Source organism: Gadus macrocephalus, chromosome 15, assembly GCF_031168955.1.
Source record: "Gadus macrocephalus chromosome 15, ASM3116895v1".
Classification (NCBI taxonomy): Eukaryota; Metazoa; Chordata; class Actinopteri; order Gadiformes; family Gadidae; genus Gadus; species Gadus macrocephalus.
This window is the reverse complement of record NC_082396.1, coordinates 21517439-21540095: the sequence shown is the minus strand read 5'-3', so window position 1 is coordinate 21540095 and position 22657 is coordinate 21517439. Positions and strand designations below refer to the sequence as shown.

General features: G+C 44.5%; 1 protein-coding gene across 13 annotated transcripts in view; it reads right to left on the bottom strand.

Moving 5' to 3' along the window:
- Positions 1-22657, bottom strand: part of ccdc88ab (coiled-coil domain containing 88Ab) — a 139584-nt gene that overhangs the window by 51884 nt on the left and 65043 nt on the right. For all 13 annotated transcript variants that reach the window (XR_009529368.1, XM_060073538.1, XM_060073531.1 and 10 more), the window contains exons 9-11: positions 9690-9771; positions 8694-8852; positions 8272-8418 (exon numbers count right to left, since the gene is read on the bottom strand). Coding sequence is in view for 12 of the 13 variants with exons in the window: in XM_060073538.1 (XP_059929521.1) it covers positions 8272-8418; positions 8694-8852; positions 9690-9771 (388 nt within the window). In the remaining variant the exon portion in view is untranslated. The remainder of the gene's footprint in view (positions 1-8271; positions 8419-8693; positions 8853-9689; positions 9772-22657) is intronic.

Here is a 22657-nt window from a genome sequence, read left to right as displayed (position 1 = left end):
TAGTGCAGCAGATTCCACCATACACTCTTTCCCCTTCAGAAAATGGCTTACTTTTTTTGGCGATTTTTCTGGGATATCATAAAGCTGTTCTTGGCAGCTGCATCCCTGGATGTGCAACGCTTGGTAAAACAGCCTTGTTGCTTTTGCAGTTCAGCTAGGAAAGCGTCAGATGTCCTTGCCCGATCTGCATCATTCAAGTTGCCGTATTTCTCTGCGTGTTTAGCATTGTAGTGGCGATTCAAATTATAATCCTTTAACACAGCAACCTGTTCTCCACAAACTAAGCACACAGCTTTACCTTTGACTTCAGTGGAAAAACTACTTAGAAGTCCATGTTTGGTATGTATCAACCTTTCTTTTTTTCGCTTTAGCTGACATTTTTCAGGAATAACAGCCATTCACGTCAGCGCTCAAGTCTCCTGTGAGCTCAGTTCGTGGCCAGTTCGTGGCTCGTGGACGGAGTTCTTCTTCTACTTATTTTTAGTTGCGACTTGCAGCCAGAGAAGAAGAAGCTGCATACGCTCGCACAAAAAAAGCATCAACAAAAGTCGCCTTCATAATAAATGCAGTGCAGTTGTATTCCATTTATTTTTTTATGCAATTATTTACATTTGATTCTGAACTCCCCACAGACCTCACACAGGCCGGTTAGAAACGGCCAAAGGGCCGGATGTCGCCCGGGGGCCGTACAATGCCCAGGTCTGCTATACAGCATTACACAGACTTCAAGCTAACGTATCGTAGCCTATGATCTATAGGCTAGCTACATCTATAGGATAGCTACATTGTCACGTTCCCCGGGACTCAAAACGATTGTAGCCAATGTGTTAGTAAAAAAAACAAACACTTACTCCATGCTCAGACATCCGTTTCTTCAGGCGGGTTTTGGATGGCGTTTCCAGTACACTCTGTTCAGATGAGGCGTAAAGCCTGGGGTGCGAAACTCGGGTGATCGACAACACCCTCTGGCAACGACGCAAAATGAATTTTTTTGCGTCATTGCCAGAAGGAAGTGTAAAAGGTAAATACGGATTTCTCCCGTCTCAGGGGAAAATGAGATAGTGTTGCCATTCAAAAGTATGACATTTTATAGCTTAATGCAAATGGGTGGAGGGTTCCTTTAAGCACATTTAACAAGGTGAGGGGGGTATCTTATTTTAATTTATGTTTTTGTTATAATGCATAGCTTTTTTTTGTGTTTTTTACTGCAGTATGAAATAAATGATGAACCAATGCCTGCATGTGAAGTGTGTCTGTGATTGCAGTGATTTACATGCAGCGTGAGGTGTAATTGTAGTGGATTAAGGAGCCCAATTTCTTAGGGCAGCGATTTGGGGCAATCTGAGGTCCCTTTGCCTATGTTTGGTGTGATGCTGGAGCGATCTGAAGCTGCCTTGGTCATGACAAGTTGACATTAATCAAATTTACATTACCAGAATCTGTCTTGTCTTTATAATGACAAATTGACATTAACCAGGATGGAATTACCAGAGGATGTCTCTATCGAAGTAAATCTGTGTCATCGGATTCTGAAAATATAAAGCCATTGAACTTTAAGCACTGAATATTTATGCATCAAAATAACGTAACTAAATTTTTTGCCTCTGAATTTAATTTTCAATAAATAATTTTCTGCTTTATTTTTCTATGTTAAAAAAATCTAAATCAAACTTTCAACGATGTTCTTAAGACTGAATTTCATAAATTAAATGTTGGTGACTTTTGCATGTTGAATTTGGGGAAGTTGAAAATATTTAAGTGGAATTTTTTAACGTTGAATATTTGATTTAGAATTTTTTTATTTTGAAACATAAAGCATAAATATTCAATGCTTGAAATTCAATGGCTTTTTATTTTCAAAATCCGATGACAGATTTACTTCCATTATGTCTCTGTCATGAAAACTTGACAAACAGAAAATGCACCTCTTTTTGTATCCATGAAATGTTTACGTAATTAGGGGTCCGAGCAGCGAAGCGTTTTTTTCCCCCTCAAATTCAGTAAAAGTCATACTGCAGCCTATACCGTAAGTCGAAAACTCTTGAAATGTTCAGGTATGGTTACCAATATCCCCCTCTACCCATAAACCCTGTGTGGTATAGGGATGTAACGATATGACATTTTAGTACGATACGATATCAAAATTAATATCACGATATCACGATACGATATAATTATTTTTTTGAGATGGCTAAATTTAGATTGTTCCCAAAACACCCTAACCCCACCCAAGGATGTTGCTCATCTTCAAATGCCTTCCTCATGTTGGAAGCATTATCTGTTGTGAAACAGACAATCTTCTCTTTTGGGATTTTCCAAGCCTGGAGAATACTGTCGATCATTTCTAAAATGTGGGCGTGGGTGTGGTCTTCCAGGAAATACATTGTTTCCAAGCAGTGGGACATCAGCTTCCAATCCGGGGAGATGTAGTGGATGGTTAAACTGATGTAGGGTTCTGCTCGTCCACAGGTGTCCCTCAGACACCTTTTTCTGAACAGTCGCACACACCTTTTCAAACATCTGGGAAATCTCTGAATCCAAAAAGTAAACCCGAGATGGCAGCTTGTAGCGTGGGTCCGTCTTCTGCATCAAATGCTTAAATCCAGGCTTTCAACCACTTGGAAAGGCATCATGTCCTTTGCAATAAAAAATGCCACTGCTTCATTTAATTCCTTTGCCTCTTTTGATTTGGGAGCATATTTTGCTCCCTTGGCAAAGGATTATTTTATATTAGGCTGGTTGCTTGATGGCGCACTTGAAGGACTATCAAATCTATTTTAAGTTTTTATCTTAATACATTCTGACTTAATGGAATAAAAAAAGGATTACGATATTGTTATTTGTAAATTATTATTTGAAAAAATCTGTCTCAAAATGTATGTTTTTACAGTTGCAGTCTTCTCACCCCTCCCTCCCTCTCACCATCGGAGGTGGGCAACGTCACCTAAGTGTGACCTAGTAATGATTCCATACTTGTGCGCAAAATGCCGGTAGTACACAAGCTAACGTAAAGTTATGGTGAACATATTAAGGATCATTGGACATATTTATATCATCTGTCACCGATGTTCGCCAACCATACTGTGGATTTGACGATTTTGGCATGGTCTTGTGGAAGTTTCTCACGGAGATGATGTGCCATGTTGGACGTGTTTGCCGCTTTGCAAGGCACCTTTCTCTTGCAGCGTTTGAAAGTCGGCATTCCATCTACAAGAACTTTGCCGTCTTCATCCTTTAGATAGCCGAAAAATTCCCACACTGCCGACCTGGTCCGTTTTGGCCTAAATAGCGGAGATGCGTCCTCTCCTTCTGCAATTTCTTGCTCGCCTGGATTCATAATTACTGACCCGTGATGAACCACTTTCTGCTCCAACAGGTAAGCTAGTTTCAATCGCTTTTTTTCACTTTTTCTCTCCTCCAACAGGTAAGCTAGTTTCAATCGCTATTCTTTCTCTTTTTATCTCTGCTAGCGTTTTCTCTTCTTGGCTGCTGTGTGCATAATGTTGTTGTAACGGACAGTGCAACACTGAGCTGGTTAGTGTTTACAAACAAAGGTCCACGTGAGAGGGGACCGTTGATTTTCAAGTTAGCCGTCATATTTCAGTGGTGTTGTGTCAATGCTTTATTATTTTGTGTGGTGTGAGCTGCCTGGGCATACCGTGTTAAGTTGAGTGCAACGTTTTAATGACAATGTCGCTCACCAGACCCACAAATGACAGTGCGCATTTACCATGCAATCTCGCGGCTATACCGCGACACGGTATTACATGAAGAAACGTACGGTTGACATTCTTGGCCTTTTCATATCGCGATATACCGTTTTACGGTATATCGTTACATCCCTAGTGTGGTACTGCACCCAAAGGTGGCGCTATTGTAAAAAATCATGAATTAGGCTTATTTCTCCTCACCAGATTGACTTGGACTCAAAATTCTTTCAGAATATTAATCTCTAGAATCAGACAAATTTATAAAACCCTGTTTATAATGTATACTTTTCCCACAATTTCATATTAAAGCTAAACATGATAAAAAAGATTCACAAAATCGCCACATAAAATCTTTGTTTGGGTTTTCTAAACCCTAAAATCTTCAACCCATTTTGCCTATATGACCATTTTGTTATTGTATAACTACAAAACAGCGATCATTAGGTGGACACCATTAAAAGTGCACATTTTCTGATCTGTACTCTTTTAAGAAAGCCCTTAATTATCTTGTGAATTGTGTGCTTGGAGTTTTCTTGATATTGTGTGCTTATCAATAGACATTTTCACTATGTGAATGAGGCTTCATGCAATCCAGGAATGTCAGTGGCTCAATGGGATAATGCCTTGTACTGGTGATCCTTAGATTGAGTGTTCGAATCCTGAGTGCATTATGAACAAGCTGAACATGACATTCTGTCATTGCCACTCATTTAAGAAACATAACATCGAACAGCATCTGAAATTCATTAGGCAATCAACATTCCAGCTCATTAGTTTCCAGGAATCTGACCGCCAAGACACAGTATGGCATTAAGGGGAACTTCTTCGTTAACCATTTATCCTTCATAATGAATTTTGTCACATTAATATTTCTTCCGTTAGTGTTCTTGACAACAAATGTTTAATTTCCCAAGAATTTCAAAGATTTTTCAGGTATTTGCTTTTAAGAAAGCGCTTAATTCATTTGAGAACTATTTTCTTGGAGTTTTCTGGATGTTGTGTGCTTATCAATAGACATTTTGACCATGTGAATGTGGCTACAATTCAGGTTTGTCAGTGGCTCAATGGGATAATGCCTTGTACTGGTGGTCCTTAGTTTGAGAGTTCGAATCCCGATTAGACAATTAGGCTAAACATGACATTCGGCCATTGCTTTGCAGCCCAGTCACCTGAAAGCCGAGGCACATTTTCCTCTGACCCCGTTAATCACCGCTTGCGGTTATATTTATTATTATAATTAGATGTGCAAGGTTACAGACCAATTCGTTGGTAATATGGTAATGCATTTATGGTAATAAATAAATGGTAATAAATTGGTCAATTCCACCAAATGTTGTGTGACGTACAAGGCGTCACATTAAACTAAGGGAAACAGAGATTTTGATCTACCTTTCTTTCCTGGTCCTTGTGTGTAAGGTAACTTTTAAGTTGACTAGTTGGACTAGGTCCATCTTTCATTTGGCCCAGGTTGTGTCAGCGATAGACTTTTTGTAAGCCTGAGAAAATATCCTTTAATCATGATGTTGGTGAATTTCAGGAGGGGTGTATGAAACCAGGGTGAAATAACATGTTGTTGTTTTACTGAAACTTCACCATATATACTGATTATCATGAAGCCAGTATATGTACCGTAATTTTCGGACAATAAGCCGCGCCTTTTTTCCCATTTTTCGATTCTGCGACTTATATAACGGTGCGGCTAATCTATGGATTTTTACAGCTAACGGCCACTCGGAAAATTTGTATTCGAAGCATAAATCAGTATTCGGAGCTTCGTTGTTTTTTTTCACGTACGTGACGTTACCAGAGCGAGGGAGGCAAACTATAAGCATCAGCGACACCAAGCAGGGAAGCGAGAGAGTTGGAGGAAGAATAGATATCTTGTTTCCCTTTACTTTATAACGCAACCTTAGCGGGATCTCGGGAGGAAAAGTAATACTTAGCGAAATGCTAACCTTAGCTTAGTTGTTTGTTTACGTTCGCTGTACAGAGCCGCGCCAATCAACTGTGACTGGCTTGCCGCAGAGCATGATCGTCTTGGGAATACCCGGACAATATAATGGATATAATATGGACACATAAGACGGTATTTGTTATGGATTTATTGTATAAATTCCCTGAAAAGATGCACGTTCCAGGATGAATTGAAAAGCTCCCGTAAGGGCTGAGATGGCAGAGGACAGCTGATTTGGAACGGAACAACAGCTGTTCGCTTTCACGGGGAAAAACTAAGGAACTTCAACCTACTTAGGCCTGCTAATTAAGGTTCAAAAGCTATTAAATCTTCAACAAAATATGCAGATACTGTCAAAATCGGTTCCAGGGAGTATATAGGGATTATTAATGTTGTATTTGATGGTGTTATTTTTTGGAAAGAGTATTCGAATATTTGCTCGGAAAAACCAACGAGTATTCGAAGCCTGAAAAATGGCATTTGGGCCAGCCCTAATGGTAATTAAACATCAAAACACCTGCGGCTTATAGTCCAGTGCGTCTTATATATGTACACATCATTCAATTAGCTGCTGCGGTTTATACTCCGGTACGCCTTATAGTGCTGAAAATACGGTATATGCTATGTTAGGGCTGAACAATTTGGGGTAATAATCTAATTGAGATTATTTCGACCAATATTGCGATTGCTATTTAGTGTGCGATTTTTCTTATTAAAGTTCCTTATGTATAAACTGCTCTCTTTCCTTTAGGCCAGGCCTATGTGTTGAGATGAATTGATGCATGAATTGATATTATAACATCTTTATTTAACTATTGAATTGTAAAAGATAGAAAAATACGAATCTTACTGATCTCCAACCATTAACAGTAAAACATCCCCCCAAAAATTAAAAAATCCAATGTTAATGTATATACTATACCTGTACTGTCGCTTTAAGTAAAGTCTGTTTTGCGACATCTGTGCAGCGCGAAGCTCAGTCTGCACTAACCTAACTGAGGTGAGGGATGTCGTTGGTTTTGTCGTCATATTTCAGCATGTAATTTGTTTTGTAGACAATGAAAATGTGTAATGTGCAACCTAAGGTGTTAGAATTAAGGCTGTGAACATGCAGCAGCGCAGTCATTTCAAACTACTTTGTAACTTTGTAAAGGCACACAAGAGTTTTTTGTATACACGTGCATCCGAGTGCTACAGGGTTTCCCCGTGTGTTTGTTTGCTGGGAGGGGAATGCCGTCCCGTGTACAGTGTATTAGATCTATATGTAATATCAATGCTGTTCATATTTACATTTGTGGGAATAAAGCAAATTGCTTTAAGTATCTTATTTTATTTATTTTCATATTATTTTGTTAAATATATATTTCTATATATTAGCGGTCTGCGCCAACCTAACTGAGGAGGGGAATGCTGACCCGTGTATGGGGTACTAGATGCTCAGTGACATTTTTCTTTTGGCTCATGCAGATCTAAATAAATGTGAACAGCCAGCCTCCATTGTGGTCCAGTCCTTCTTCTGCACAGCTCATACCAATTTATTTGTTACACTGTCATAATGGGGTCATGACAGACAGTCAATCCTTCATGATATCTTAATTACAAATCAAAATGCTACCACTTTACTTGAGGTCAACGAATGTATTCATTACACTGTCATAAAGGTGTTATGACAGCCAGTCTATCCTTAATAATATCTTAATGACAACTCAAAATGGTACCGATTTACTTGAGGTCAAAGAATGTATTCATTACACTGTCATAATGGTGTCATGACAGCCATTCTATCCATCATGATATCTTAATTATAAATCAAAATGGTACCACTTTACGTGAGGTCTGATAATTTATTCATGACAGTGTCATAAAGGTGTCATGACAGCCAGTCTACCCTTCATGATATCTTAATGAACAATCAAAATGGTACCACTTTACTTGAGGTCAAATCATTTATTCATTACACTGTCATAATGGTATCATGACAACCAGTTTTGTGAAATATCCTGTCGCACATCTATCTGACCAAGTGCTAGAATTGGTCAATTTACATTATTAAGACATCCCAAACAATTGTAATGTCAACTTTTTAAGTTCTGCTAATGTCACTTTGATTAATGTCAACTTGTCATGACCAAGACAACTTCTGCTAATGTCACTTTGATTAATGTCAACTTGTTATGACCAAGACAACTTCTGGTAATGTCACTTTGATTAATGTCAACTTGTCATCATCAAGAAAACCCAAACAAGGTCAACTTGTCAACAACCGAATAACACTTAATGACCAAAGTCATAAACGTTTATGACATATTCAGAACGTTTATGACAAGTTCATGACAGTGTCATGTCACTCTTATATAGACACCTTCAAATAAAGTGTTAGCAACCATCTGAATATGGAGTGCCATCGGATTTAATTACATTTAGATTATACAGTCCAATACATTTTACAGTCCAATCAATAATATTATTGTACTGTAGTGAGGACTGGAGTGTGATAAGAGTGAGGATGGGAGTGTGATAAGAGAGAGGACTGGAGTGTGATAAGAGTGAGGACTGGGGCGCGGACTGGAATGAGGACTGGAGTATGGACTGGAGTGAGGATCATACCGTCTCCAGGTCGTGGATCTTTGACTTGAGTTGCAGACTCTCCTTCTCCAGGAGGTGCAGCTTGTCTGAGCGCGAGCGGTTGCCCTCCAGCTGCTCCTCCAGCATGGTCTTGGTCTCCAGCAGAACCTGGTTGTCCTCCTTCAGCTCCTACACACACACGCGCAAGTCGATAGAGGAAAAAACACACTCACATTACTGTCCACAAGACAGTACCTTATAGCAGTAGTTGTTTTGGTTATGGCAGTAAAAGTAGTGTGTTAGCAGGATGGCTATCTAGCAGTTAGGATAGATTCTATTCAGTGTTGCTGGAGGCAAGAGAGTTAAACTTAATATATATCTCGGCAGAGTTTGTGTGTGTGCGTGCGCGCGTGCGTGCGTGCGTGCGTGCGTGCGTGCGTGCGTGCGTGCGTGCGTGCGTGTACCTCAACGCGGGCCTTGTAGAAGTCGATGTCGTGAAGCCGCTCCTTGTAGCGGACCACCTCACTCTCCAGCTTGTCCACTCGGACGGCTTTCTCCCGCAGCGCGTCCAGCTCGTCCCGGTACGCCCGCGCCGACCGGGCGTCTGACAGCAGCTGGTAGCTCTAAAGAAGACGTAGATAAACACAGTCAAGAACTTCAGAGACTACCACAGCTTTCATTATTTCAGCAGTTCAACAGACCTCGACTTAGATCACAATTGTACCAATTCTGCAGAATCTGTCCGTTACTGATGTTGCCCAGTATGGGACTCATCTCTCAACGGAGTCGGGCTCAGGGATGCCTCGCAGTTTGTCATGTGTCAGAATTTAATCAAAACAGACTTGCAAATAGATGTGTAGTGTATTGAGTAATGATGTATCACTAAACCACCAGGACACTGCCTATTTAAAGCAGGGTCCCCTGCCCAGGTATCTCCCCCCCTATGATACCACTGAGGTGCTTTCTCTAATCCTCTGCCATTCTGCGACTCTGCAGAGCCCTCACACATCACGTCTCTCATCTACACACACGCGCACACACACACACACACACACACGGTAAGGACCATAGAGGACATGGGGAGAGATCAAGAATGGAAGTGAAGAACAAAACAGAATGTGTCAATGTGTCAATATGTCAGCGTGTTCATTAGCTCTGTAATCCCATGACGCCGATAGATTAACTTTGCTTCCCTGACCAGTCACATAAACACAGCAGCACAAACAACCAAACACCCCTGCACACCCTCCATTAATAAAAATGTATAATGAAAATAAACTGACAAATGTTTCAATGCTCATACACAAAAACAGCTTTGTACGTACACACTGATGGGACACATGGGAAGCTGCTGCTAAACTAAAAATAGCACTAATAGCCCGTAAGGAGCCAAGATACTTAGCATGCTGATTAAACCCAGTGTGTGTGTGTGTGTGTGTGTGTGCGTGTGTGTGTGTTACCTCCTGCTGAAGCCTCTTGAGCTCTGTTTCCATGTTGTCGAGCTCCTGTCTCGTGTCCATTAGCTGCTCACTCTTCTCCTCCCTGATTTCCCAGAAAGAACAATGCAGGGTGAGTTAGGAGAAGGAGCAACAAAGTGACATAAAAAATAAAACATCTCATTTAGCGGTCTACTTTAAAACCAAAGGCTAAATTATGGGCCTTTTTCCTAACTGCATTTAAATTCTCTTTTGAAAGCTAAATCCACATTTCTGATTGTATGTCCTATATACAGTAGGCTAGATTGGTCATCTTAGTACCAGCTATCAAGAATAATGACTTGTCATAGCAGGAGAGAAAATGTTTTATTATATAAATTAATTTAAAAAAAACAGCCATTAAGCCATTAAGATTGATTGTTTCCTCAAGAAACCATCTGTTGAACCATTAGCCAGGTTCTGCAGTTGTACTAGTCCATCTGTTGAACCATTAGCCAGGTTCTGCAGTTAGACTAGTCCATCCATTAACCCAGGTTCTGCAATTAGACTAGTCCATCCGTTAACCCAGGTTCTGCAGTTAGACTAGTCCATCCGTTAACCCAGGTTCTGCAGTTAGACTAGTCCATCCATTAACCCAGGTTCTGCAGTTAGACTAGTCCATCCGTTAACCCAGGTTCTGCAATTAGACTAGTCCATCCATTAACCCAGGTTCTGCAGTTAGACTAGTCCATCCGTTAACCCAGGTTCTGCAGTTAGACTAGTCCATCCATTAACCCAGGTTCTGCAGTTAGACTAGTCCATCCGTTAACCCAGGTTCTGCAGTTAGACTAGTCCATCCGTTAACCCAGGTTCTGTTTGTTGGTGTGACTGCCTCACAACAGACACACTACCACACCAAGGCAGTCAGAGTAATGATCCCCCCTCCCTCCATGTGGAGTAGAGGGGCCACTTTTTTCTATCCAGTTAAGGATCAATTCTCATATTGCAGATTCAAGATCGCTTAACATATGCCCAAAACAATAGATGTAGAAGAAAAATAAATCAATCCTGAGGTCTGATTTACGTCAACCCGATTTGATGTCAATATAATATTGAGAGACATATATATATAAAAGCAGGGTCCCCCGACATACTGTATATATATATACATGTCTCTGGATTTATTTGTAGCGCCGACAACCAATACGCAATGTTTATAAGGGAATGACGTACGAGGCTGGGACAAAGCTAGGTTCAAATACAAATACTGTTCTGGACAATTGAGAGACGTCTTTGTCTCTTGTCAAAAACAAAATAACTTGTTGGCCTATTTTGAATTTTCAGGATTAAAAATGTAATTAACATCCTATATATATATATATATATATATATATATATAAAAAAATGTACTCGACATGCCTATATGTATGTTACCTAATTAAGACATTTCCACAATCACTCTCAACTTGTATGATCTTAGCTTACATTACGACTTGGGTAGTGAACTTTGAATTAAAGGAGACATATTATGGTGTTTTCCCAACAAGTAAACATAGTATTTGAGTTCCAGAAAACATGTTTTTGAAACTGTTTACTGGAAATAGCTTTTAGGAAAAAACATCTTGTCTACCGCTATTCCCCTCCGTTTCAGTCCCTTAAGAATGCGCTGTTTCTGGTGTCTAGCTTTAACGCAAATGAGCTGCTGCCCATTGATCAATGAGCCGTCAGACTGAACCAAAGCATGGAGGAGAAGGGATTGTTGCTGTTTGCGGACTCCCGGAGCTCTATAGCTATATAATATAATAATATTATATATGTGGTATATGGTATATGGTATGGTATATATGGTATTTATTCAGGTTGCCATGGCGCCGTCGAGGGTGGCTGCCTGTTGCAGTAGCTCTTGCAGTTCCTACTTATTTTTTCTTCTAATTGCTACTATTATTTCAACTTGACATCTTTCTGATATTCGCTGGAAGGTGCCTTTAATCTTTTAAACACATTTGATCATTAGTTTAAGTTAGTGTTAGTGTAGTTTTTAGTGTAATTTGTGATACTCGTGGACCAAACAATGATTACCCATACGAGGGAAGGGCTGCTGATGTACCGGCCGGGACCAACGGCCGGGGCCGTTGGAGCCCCACCCGCGGGCATACCTGCGGAGCTTAGGAGACACCGGAGGGGAACGAGAGCCGGAACGAAGGCAAGGTTGAGACGGGAGACGCACAGGAGATTTAAACCTTGCCTTCCATCTATCGTGATGGGGAACGTGAGATCGTTGGCCAACAAAACGGACGAACTAACAGCCTTGGCGAGCGGTCAGTGTGTGTACCGGGAGTGTAGTTTGTTGTGCTTCACGGAGACATGGCTACATAGGAATATACCGGACTGTGCTATCGAGTTGGCTGGCTTCACGCTAGCGAGAGTGGACAGGGGACGACTGAGCGGAAAGAAGAAAGGAGGGGGTCTAGCCGTCTTTGTGAACACAAAATGGTGTAACCCCGGACATGTTACCGTGAAGGAGAGCATCTGTACTCCAGATATCGAACTGTTAGCTGTGGGATTGAGGCCATACTATCTGCCTCGGGAGTTCTCTCACGTCATCGTTGTTGTTGTGTATGTACCACCGTCCGCAGTGGCAGCGCGCGCCTGTGACGTCATCCACTCTACCGTCGCGAGATTACAGACTCGGCACCCCACAGCGCTCATGATAATCAACGGAGACTTCAATCATGTCTCTCTCTCCAAAACTCTGACCAGCTTCACACAGTATGTGAAATGTAAAACCAGAGGAAATAAAATTCTGGACTGTCTTTATGCCAATGTGAGGGAGGCATACAGCTCCTCTCCCCTCCCACCCCTCGGCCAGTCTGACCACAACTTGATACACCTTACACCTGTGTACAAGCCTGTTATAAACAAGCAGCCGGCTACCACCAGGACTGTGAAGGTGTGGTCTAGAGAGGCTGAGGAGGCCCTGCAGGACTGCTTCCAGAGAACAGACTGGGATCTGTTCCAGGAAGACCACGCAGAGGACATTGAGGGACTCTCCCATTGCATTACGGATTACATCAGGTTCTGTGAGGACAGCGTTGTACCCATCAAGAAGGTCCGCTGTTTTCCTAACAACAAACCCTGGATTAATAAGAACATTAAAATCCTACTTAACAGGAAGAAGAGGGCTTTCATGGCAGGAGACAGAGAGGGGGTAAAATCAGTTCAGAAGGAGCTGAGAAGGGAACTAAGGGCGGCCAAAAACCGCTATAAGGAGAGGCTGGAGGGCAAGCTGGAAATGAACAGTGCCAAGGAGGTGTGGGATGGGATGAAGCAGATTACGGGACACAGACTGCCAGGTCCAGCTGTGGGGGGCGGGCACGAACGTGCTAATGAGCTGAACCTATTCTTCAATAGGTTCGACTCAACCCCTGCCCCAGTGAGCTCAGCGAGTCAGTCTGTGCCCCCCTCCTTCACCTCCCCTACCCCCAACCCAGTCACCTCCCCTCCCTTTCCCCCTCCACTCCCCCTTGCTACCAGTCTTGTCATTACATCAGGCCAGGTGAGGCAGGAGCTATCTAAGCTCCAGAGGTATAAGGCAATGGGTCCGGACAACATCAATCCCAAGGTGCTTAAAGCGTGTGCCGGACAGCTTGCTGGAGTGTTCCAACACCTCTTCAACCTCTCCCTGAGGCTAAAGAAGGTGCCCCAGTTGTGGAAGACCTCCTGCATTGTTCCGGTGCCTAAGATAGCTCGTCCTAGCTCTCCCAATGACTACAGGCCAGTGGTGCTGATCTCACACATCATGAAGACCTTCGAAAGACTGGTCCTACAGCACCTCAGGCCCCAGGTGTGTGACTCCATGGACCCACTGCAGTTCGCGTACCAGGCCCAACTCAGCGTGGACGACGCCATCATTTACCTGCTGCACAGGGCTTACTCACACCTGGAGAAGCCGGGGAGCTCAGTGAGAGTCATGTTCTTCGACTTCTCCAGTGCGTTTAATACCATCCAGCCTCCCCTGCTTGAGAAGAAGCTCTCAGCAATGCAGGTACACCCTGACATGGTGGCCTGGATTGGTGACTACCTTTCCAGCAGGCCACAGTACGTGCGGCTGCAGAGCAGCCTGTCAGATGTGTTGATGAGCAACACTGGCGCACCCCAAGGAACAGTACTTTCACCCTTCCTCTTTACCATCTACACCTCTGACTTCAGCTTCAACTCTGGAACCTGCCATCTCCAGAAATTCTCAGATGACTCCTCCATCGTGGGCTGCATCAGTGAGGACAGGGAGGACGAGTACAGAGGTGTGGTGGAGGACTTCGTCAGATGGTCTGAGGAGAACCACCTCCAACTCAACATCGGCAAGACCAAGGAGCTGGTGGTGGACTTCCGCCGGAAGAGGAAGCCCCCAACCCCTATTACCATCCAGGGGGTTGAAATTGAGACGGTGGATTCGTATAAGTTCCTTGGAGTACACATCAACAATAAACTGGACTGGTCTGACAACACAGAGGCCCTCTACCGGAAGAGTCAGAGCAGACTCTTCTTCCTCAGGAGGCTCAGGTCGTTTGACGTGTGTGGCAGGCTGCTAAGGACATTTTATCTGTCTGTGGTAGCCAGCACGCTGTTCTTTGCTGGGGCGTGCTGGGGAGGAGGCATCAAGGCTGGGGAGTCAAACAGACTCAACAAGCTGGTTAGGAAAGCCAGCTCTGTTGTGGGACTTGAGCTGGACAGTCTGGAGGTGGTGGTGGAGAGGAGGATGAGGGACAAATTCAAGTCCATCATGGGCAACCCCTCCCATCCCCTCCATGCTGAGCTGTGGCAGATGGGGAGCACCTTCAGCCACAGGTTCATGTTCCCCAGGTGCAAGACGGAGCGCTTCAGGTGCTCCTTTGTGCCGGTAGCCATTAGGCTGTTCAACAGTGCCCGATGATGATTGTGTTTGTGTATGTCTATGTGTTTGCATATGCATGTGTGTGTGTGTTTAGGTATGCGTATATATGTGTATATGCATCACCCATCTTGATGTTGTTTCTGTTTGTCTTGTTTTTGTCCCTATTAACTATAAGCGTCTCCTTATGCATTAGCACTTTGTATTTATTTATTTATTGTATTTATTACATTGTTATTTTGTCCTGTGTCCTTCCACTGCTGCTGCAACAAACAAATTTCTCCTACGGGGGATTAATAAAGTTATATCGTATCGTATCGTATATAATATTATATCTAATATCACAGCTGTAATGACAGGTAGTGACCACTGGAGGTCAGTGTCATAGCCTAGGGCATTGTTCTGTGCCAAGTAGATGAAGAAGGATAGGATACACATTAATGCATTGCGTTGTTACGTTTGGCAGTTCTGGATTGCACTGAGAACTCACGTGTAGTCGTGTCCAAATATATATGCCTGTTAGTAGTTATCTACAGACATTACATGGTGTCAGAATAGTCAGACAGTGTGTCGGTACGGACGTTATGGCGAAGTTTAGCACACCGAGCGAACTTAAGTTCGAGAGTCCAACTGAATGAGTGGAAACAGAGGTTTCGCCGCTATCGGCTAGCCACGAAGTTCGACCAAGAAGACGGCGAGATTCAAATGAGTGCCATTATCTACGCGATGGGAAGTGAAGCTGAAAAGATATTCAGTTCGTTTGAGTTCGAGGAGGAAGAAAGGAAAGACGACTTTGAGATGGTCATGAAGAAGTTTGACGAGTACTTTGTTCCAAGACGCAATGTCATACATGAACGTGCATGCTTCTACCAACGTTGCCAGCATTCCGGAGAATCAGCGGAGATGTACATTAGGACATTGTATGAATTGGCGGAACACTGTCAGTGCGGAGATACGAGAGATGAACATATAAGGGATCGTCTTGTAGTAGGAATTGCAGACAAAGAACTTTCGCACCAATTCCAGCTCAAAGCAGACCTGACTCTTGGGCGGGTTATTGAACAGGTGCGCCACGCAGAGGTGGTTCCGAAACAAGTCATTCTTCAAGCCAACAGACCAGAACCTCAGCTAGCCAACATTATCGCGGTGAAATGGAAAAGTGGAGAGTATGGAAAGAAAAGCCATGACAACATGAGACGAGGTAACAGCAGCCAGGTAGCCTACACAAAGGAGGAGTGTGGGAGATGTGGTAAGCCACAACATTCTGATGAAAAACGTTGCCCTGCATTAAAAACGTTGGGGTTGGCTTAGCTCAGGAGGTAGAGAAGTTGTCTTGTAACCGAATGGTTGCTAGTTCGATCCACAGCTCCTGCTAGCTGAGTGTTGATGTGTCTGCTAAATGCCCTAATTGTAATTGTAAAAAGTAAGTGCAATAAATGTCACAAGAATGGACACTGGGAACGTAAATGTCAGTCTAAAGCAGTCAGGGAAGTCACAAGTGAACAGCCTGAACAAACATATTTCCGTGGCACTGTTGATAATAAGAATGGAGAAAATAAATGGACTGTGAGCTTAACCACAAACAATGTGGTAGTAGCCTTCAAAATCAACACAGGAGCTGACGCTACCATTATCGATCAAGGGACATTCAAAAAGATGAGTCCTAAAATACAGTTAGGGCCTCCAGACACATGCTTTGTAAGCCCAGGAGGTGACCTCAAATGTGCAGAAGTGTTCCAAGGCACCACCAGACAAAGGGAAAATGTTTTCTTTCAAAGTGTATGCGATGGAGGGAACAAGCTGCTTATTGGGCCGTGAGGAAGCAGTGAAAATGGGCCTAGTTGACAGGATGGATGAGGTCAGCGGTGTGTTTGGGTCGAGTGGGCTTTTGAAAACTGAGCCAGTCAGAATAGCCCTGCATGATGATACCCAGCCGTATGCAGTGCCAACCGCCAGATGAATACCCCTGCCACTGGTACCGCTGGTGAGGCAGGAACTACAGCGCATGGAGGATGAGGACATTATTGAAAAGGTGACGCAGCCGACCGAATGGTGCGCCGCTATGGTACCGGTGCTTAAGCCGAACAAGAGATTTTGGAAGGAACAGAGATCTTCATGGACGACATCTTGGTCCATGCTGAGACCAAGGAGCTGCATGACCGACGCATAGATGAAGTGTTGAAATTCATCAAGGCGGCGGGGCTCAAGCTCAACGAAGCAAAAAGCAAATTCAAACAGCGACAGGTTAGTTTCCTGGGTCACGTGATCGACGAGGGGTCAGGGTCGACCCAAGTAAGGTGACGGGAACTCAAGCGATTCCGAGGCATGGTGAATTATTTAGCCAAGTTCATCCCAGAGCTATCAACAGTGGCCCATCCACTGTATGAGCTACTGAGGGGAGATACAGAGTGGATGTGGGGTCCTGCACAGTGTGAAGCTTTCAGAAGTCTAAAGACTGCATTAGCCACAGCCCTGGTACTTACCTTCTATGATGCCAACAAGCCCACCATCGTGTCAGCAGATGCCAGCAGCTACGGGCTGGGGGGCGTCCTACTCCAGCAGCATAGAGAGCTGGAAACCCGTGGCCTACTGCTCTAGACGATTGAGCGACGCAGAGAAAAGGTACGCGCAGATCGAGAAGGAGTGCCTTGCCAGCGTTTGGGCCTGTGAACGCTTCGACAAGTACCTGTATGGACTGGACATTTTTAGACTGGTGACCGATCAAAAACCACTAGTACCCCTCATGTACAGCAAGGATTTGGACTGCGTCCCAATCAGGTGCCAGAGGCTGCTGATGAGACTGATGTGGTTCAACGCCACCGCAGAGCATGCACCTGGTAAGACATTAGCAGTAGCAGATGCATTGTCTAGGGGCCCAGAGCTGTGTCAGGGGGATGGGGTTTGTCATGAGGAGGTAACAGCACACATTGAGGCTGTTATGGACCAGGTCCCAGCCACACCACACCGAATGGCAGAGCTAAGACAGCAAACTGCAAATGATAGGCAGCTCCCGACAGTCATAGGTTTCATTAGGAGTGGGTGGCCCGATTTTGCAAAGTAAGGTGCCGGAGGCAGTTAAAGACTTCTACAAAGTGAGAGGAGAGCTATCAGAGGTAGAAGGTTTAGTCACTAGAGGCCAACACATCGTCATTCCAACTGAAATGAGCGAAGTCATACTAAAACTCTTTATGACTCAATGAGGTCATAAAAGATCCCAGGGCACTAATCATCCTCCTGTATTGGCTGACTCATTAATTCCCTCACTCTTCACCTCAAGCTGGTGTGTGGTGTGCGTTCTGGCGCAGATTGGCTGCCCTGCATCACCCAAGTGGGTGCTTGTGAGAAGGTGAAATCCTCCCCCTTCTCACAGTATCGCATTAGAGAAATTTTTATTATTATTATTATTATATTGTGTATATATCTATATTTTAATTTGGATGGTGTAAAATTGGACTTCCGCCACGGTAGGGGGCAGTGTGGTAAGGGAAGCTCAGGATCATGGCATCAGGGAATAGCCCAGGGGGTGTGGATAAAAACAGCTGTTTTGTAAATATCTATAGGTTGTGCACAAGGTGAGGGTATATATGTATTTGGTGATTGTTTATTTAGTGTCATGTTTATTTAGTATTTACACAATGTACTTTCTGTTCAGTTATGTAGGGTTGGTAGCTTTAGCTAAAGAATGTTCCCCCAACTAGTGGTCTGGCCCATACGGCCATGATTGGTCCAATTCATTTCCCTATTTAAGGGCTGCCTCATTTGGTGTTTGGGGCCTGAAGGTGGTGCTGGCTTGATGGGAGGCCAGTACAAGAGAGAAAATAAAGCTTCACTTTTCTTGTCCTGAGACAATTGCCCTCGTTTTTGCCCACACTCTCTGAATCAGGCTGGCCGTATCCCAGATACGTGGGGCGACCACGCCGATCCCCCACATTTGGTGGCTGTGGTTGGATCTCATTTTGATGCCATCTGAGAAACTGGAGAGCCGAGGGGGAAGTCGAGGACTCAGTGGACAGCGAGGACGAGGCCGAATCTGGCCGGTGAATGGAACAGAGGCTGTCCCGAGGGGTTCTACTGGAGATGTAGGGGGAAAACCGCCATGGTGAGGACCAGGCATCCGGCGGAGACCCGCCTGAGGGATCTGACCTTGCCGCGGTGCGTAGGCTCTTGGAACGGGAGGCGTCCAAGCAGGAGCAGCGCTGGAGGAGTGTCCAAATGCAGCTGAACCAACTCAGGGAGGAAGTCGAGGCTGACCGAGGCCTTCACCTGCACCAGATCCAGCACCAGCTCCGGCATTGGCACATGCACCAGCACCTGCACCAGTAGCGCCCGTGACCTGGCCCAGGGCGGCCATTCCCAAGCTGGAAGAGGATGACGACATTTGAGCAGTACCTCATGACATTTCAGAGGTTAGCAATGGCTTATCGCTGGCCAAGAGAGGATTGGGCCGTCTTTATAGTACCCTACCTCACCGGCAAAGCACGCAGCGCCTATGCGGCGATGAACATGGATCATGCCACCGACCCCCTTGGTGAAGCGGCCTTTACTGTGATTGGTCCAATTCATTTCCCTATTCAAGGGCTGCCTCATTTGGTGCTTCGGGCCTGAAGGTGGTGCTGGCTTGATGCCAGTACAAGAGAGAAAATAAAGCTTCACTTTTCTTGTCCTGAGACAATTGCCCTCGTTTTGCCCACACTCTCTGAATCTGGTTGGCCGTATCCCAGATACGTGGGGCGACCACGCCGGTGCCTCACAGTGCTACATACTGGTGGTGGTCAGTGAGGTCTCCTCTTCACTGTAAAGCGTCTTTCATTGTCTACAAAAGCGCCATATAAATTAAATCCATTATTATTAAAAAAGAATTCATGATGGGCACCAAGGCCTGGTGAAGTGCAGGGAAAGAGCCTACCAATCAGTATGGTGGCCTGGAATAGCTGAGGAGATAACTAAAACAGTACAGTAGTGTACATTCTGTTGAGAGAACAAAAACACTCAGAGAATGGAGCCATTAGTGCCCAGTAAGCTCCTATCCAGGCCATGGCAGAAAATTGCTATAGATCTGAGTACAAGAAGCACAACTACTTAGTGTCAGATTATTACTCCAGATATCTAGAAATGTTGAATCTGCCGACAACTACTACCCACCAGGTTGTAGCCAAGCTGAAAGACACATTTGCACGTTTTGGTATCCCCGAAGTGACGGTGAGTGACAATGGGCCCCAGCTAGCTTCAGCAGAGATGAGGGAGTTTAGTAAGGACTATGATTTTGTACATATCACATCCAGCCCTCATTACCCCCAGAGGAACGGGCAGGCAGAAAGGGCATTTCAGATAGCTAAATATATATTGAGACAGAAAGACCCCCTCCTGGCCCTAATGACATACAGAGCCACACCCACCTCGTCGACAGGAATCAGTCCAGCAGATCTGTTCATGGGCAGGAAAATTAGGACCACCTTGCCCATCTTGCAAGACAATCTGAAACCTAACTGGCCCAACGAGGATGGGATCAGGCAGGCTGACGCCGCAGCCAAGCAGCGGCAGGCCTATTTCTATAACCGCAGAAATGGAGTCAAGATCCTACCACCGCTGAGCCCGGGGAACTCCACACTAATGGATGGACAGAAACATTGGACAACGCCTGCTGTTGTTCATAGCTCCACTCCAAGGTCCTATATCGTGGAGACAGCACAAGGTGAGCGCTACAGGAGGAACAGATGCCCCCTGCAGTCTACACACCTGTCAGTGAAAGTTCTGACCAGGTGACTCCAGAGGTCACTGATACTGACACTGGGGACACACAGGGTACGGGGACACAATACACTCCCACCCGACCACAAGGGACTGAGATCGTCACTCGTTCTGGCAGAGTGAGCAAGCCTCCCGTCAAACTGAACTGGTGAACAGGGACTGTGGGGCTGTTTTGGGGGAAAAACTCAGGGTCAAGAGACTTTGCAGTATGGATTTTGGGGGAGAGAAAAATAAAATAAAAAATAAAAGGGAAATGTTTGAGTAATGAATGATTTGTTTGATGAATGAATGATTTTGGTTGCAGAAAATGCACTTTCATTATTTCTGATTTACATTAACAAAAAATGCACTTGTGTTATTCCTGATTTACATTAACAGGAAATGCACTTGTTCAGGAAAGACAAGACAGTAGGAATGCTATGTTTTGTAACAGTATGAATAGAGATGATAATTTTTATTAGACAACATTAAGGTCTGATGGTTGTATAGAGTCACATTTCAATGAGAAATATTGTTAATATACAGAAGTGTTAAATGTTTACTAGACACCAAAAGTTCATGTGAAATGATAAGGGCAACATCTTTAAAGGGGGAGAAGTAATGACAGGAGGTCAGCGTCATAGCCTAGGGCATTGTTCTGCGCCAAGTAGGTGAAGAAGGATACACATTAATGCATTGCGTTGTTCCGTTTGGCAGTTCTGGATTAAACCGAACACTGAGAACTCGCGTGTAGTCATGTCCAAATATATATGCCTGTTAGTAGTTAGCTACAAAAATTACAACGGCCAAAAGCTATGTGCGCCTCGGATGATATTATGAATCATAAAGACTGCGTCTGACGTCTCTGGTACTTCCACAACAAGTAAAGACTCGTAGTGGGGGATATCTCGCCCATGGTTGAGAAGAATTTGGGGAAAGGAAATTTGGCCTTGACTCTCTGAAGTCCAAGAACCGCGATATGGAGGAGAAAGGGATTGTGATCTGGGAGCTGAATTGCCGGACTGCCGCCGAGCTCCCCGCGCCGGAGCTGCCGGACTGCCGCCAAGCTCCCCCTCGTCGGACCTGCCAGCTACGGCGGCAGTTCAGCTCCTGGAGTACATCCGCCGGAGCACCCGGAAAGCTTCGGCGGCAGTTCAGCTCCCGGAGTTGCTGGACTGCCGCCGAAGCTTCGACGGCGGCCGGACTGCCGCCGAAGCTCCGGCGACAGTTCCACAGAGAAAGGGATTGGACTCCCGGAGCTGAGGTGCTGGGCTGCCAGAGAGTTTCCCCCGCCGGAGCAACTCCTCCGCTGGTCCACAAAATCTTAGCTATGCTCTAAATGGAGAGGAGTGGGGAAGTGGGAGGTATTATTCAAGTGTGCCCCCTTCCTACGTAGGAGGGGGCGCCGAAACTGACTCGCTAGCTTGGTAATTTTCCTTCCGGGTAACGGTTGAGCAGCATGGACGCTTGAATAGTGTGCTCCCTAACGTCAACTCTGCAAAAACTTGAAAATATAACTTGAGAAAGATACATGGTCATTGATAATGAGTGGAGGATCAAAGAAAGGAAAGAAGAAGAAAATCCTGAAAGGTCAAGGTAAAGAAATAAGGTGTTCAGACAAGGAAGAAGACGAGCTAACTAGCTTGTGGCTATGCCACAAGCTAGCTTAGATAGCATTAGCAAGCAAATCCAAGCCATGCAAAAATAGCTGAAAATTGACCTGAAAACTGTCAAAGATGACATCACCACTGAAGTGAAAAACGAACTGGCTGAGTTTAAGGAGGACATTAACCAGAAACGTGTCAAAATAAGAGCAGACTTAGAAGAACAAAATGATAAGATAGACGCTGCTTTGACTTACACTGAAGAAGTCGAGCAGTGGAGTACTGACGCAAAACGTGCAATGAAGGACATACTAAAGGAACAGAAAATAATGGATAAGCTGGATGACTTAGAATCGAGATCCAGGCGGAACAACCTGCGAATATACGGCATTCCAGAAGATGCGGAGCTGAGAAGCGAATCGGTCGTGGCATTGGTTGACAAATGGTTACAAGACGAGCTTTCAGTCGAAACAGACCTCCAGGTTCAACGAGCCCACCGAGCCCTGGCGCCGAAGCCAAAGACAGGACAACCACCATGGTCGATTATCCTCAACTTTCAGTAGTTTGATGTGAAGTAGATGGTTTTGTAAGAGGCGTAAGGAAAGAAAACGGTCAAGCTTGGAGAAAGTAGGATTTATTTTGATCATGACTACTCTGTGAGGATGCTGCAATAACGCAAAGCGTCCGTGAACATGAAGAAGATTCTAAAGGGGGAAGGCATCCTCTTTCAGACACCCCTCAATAAGATGCGTATCCACTGGGCTAGTGGAATGAATACGTAAAGCAGTGTAAAG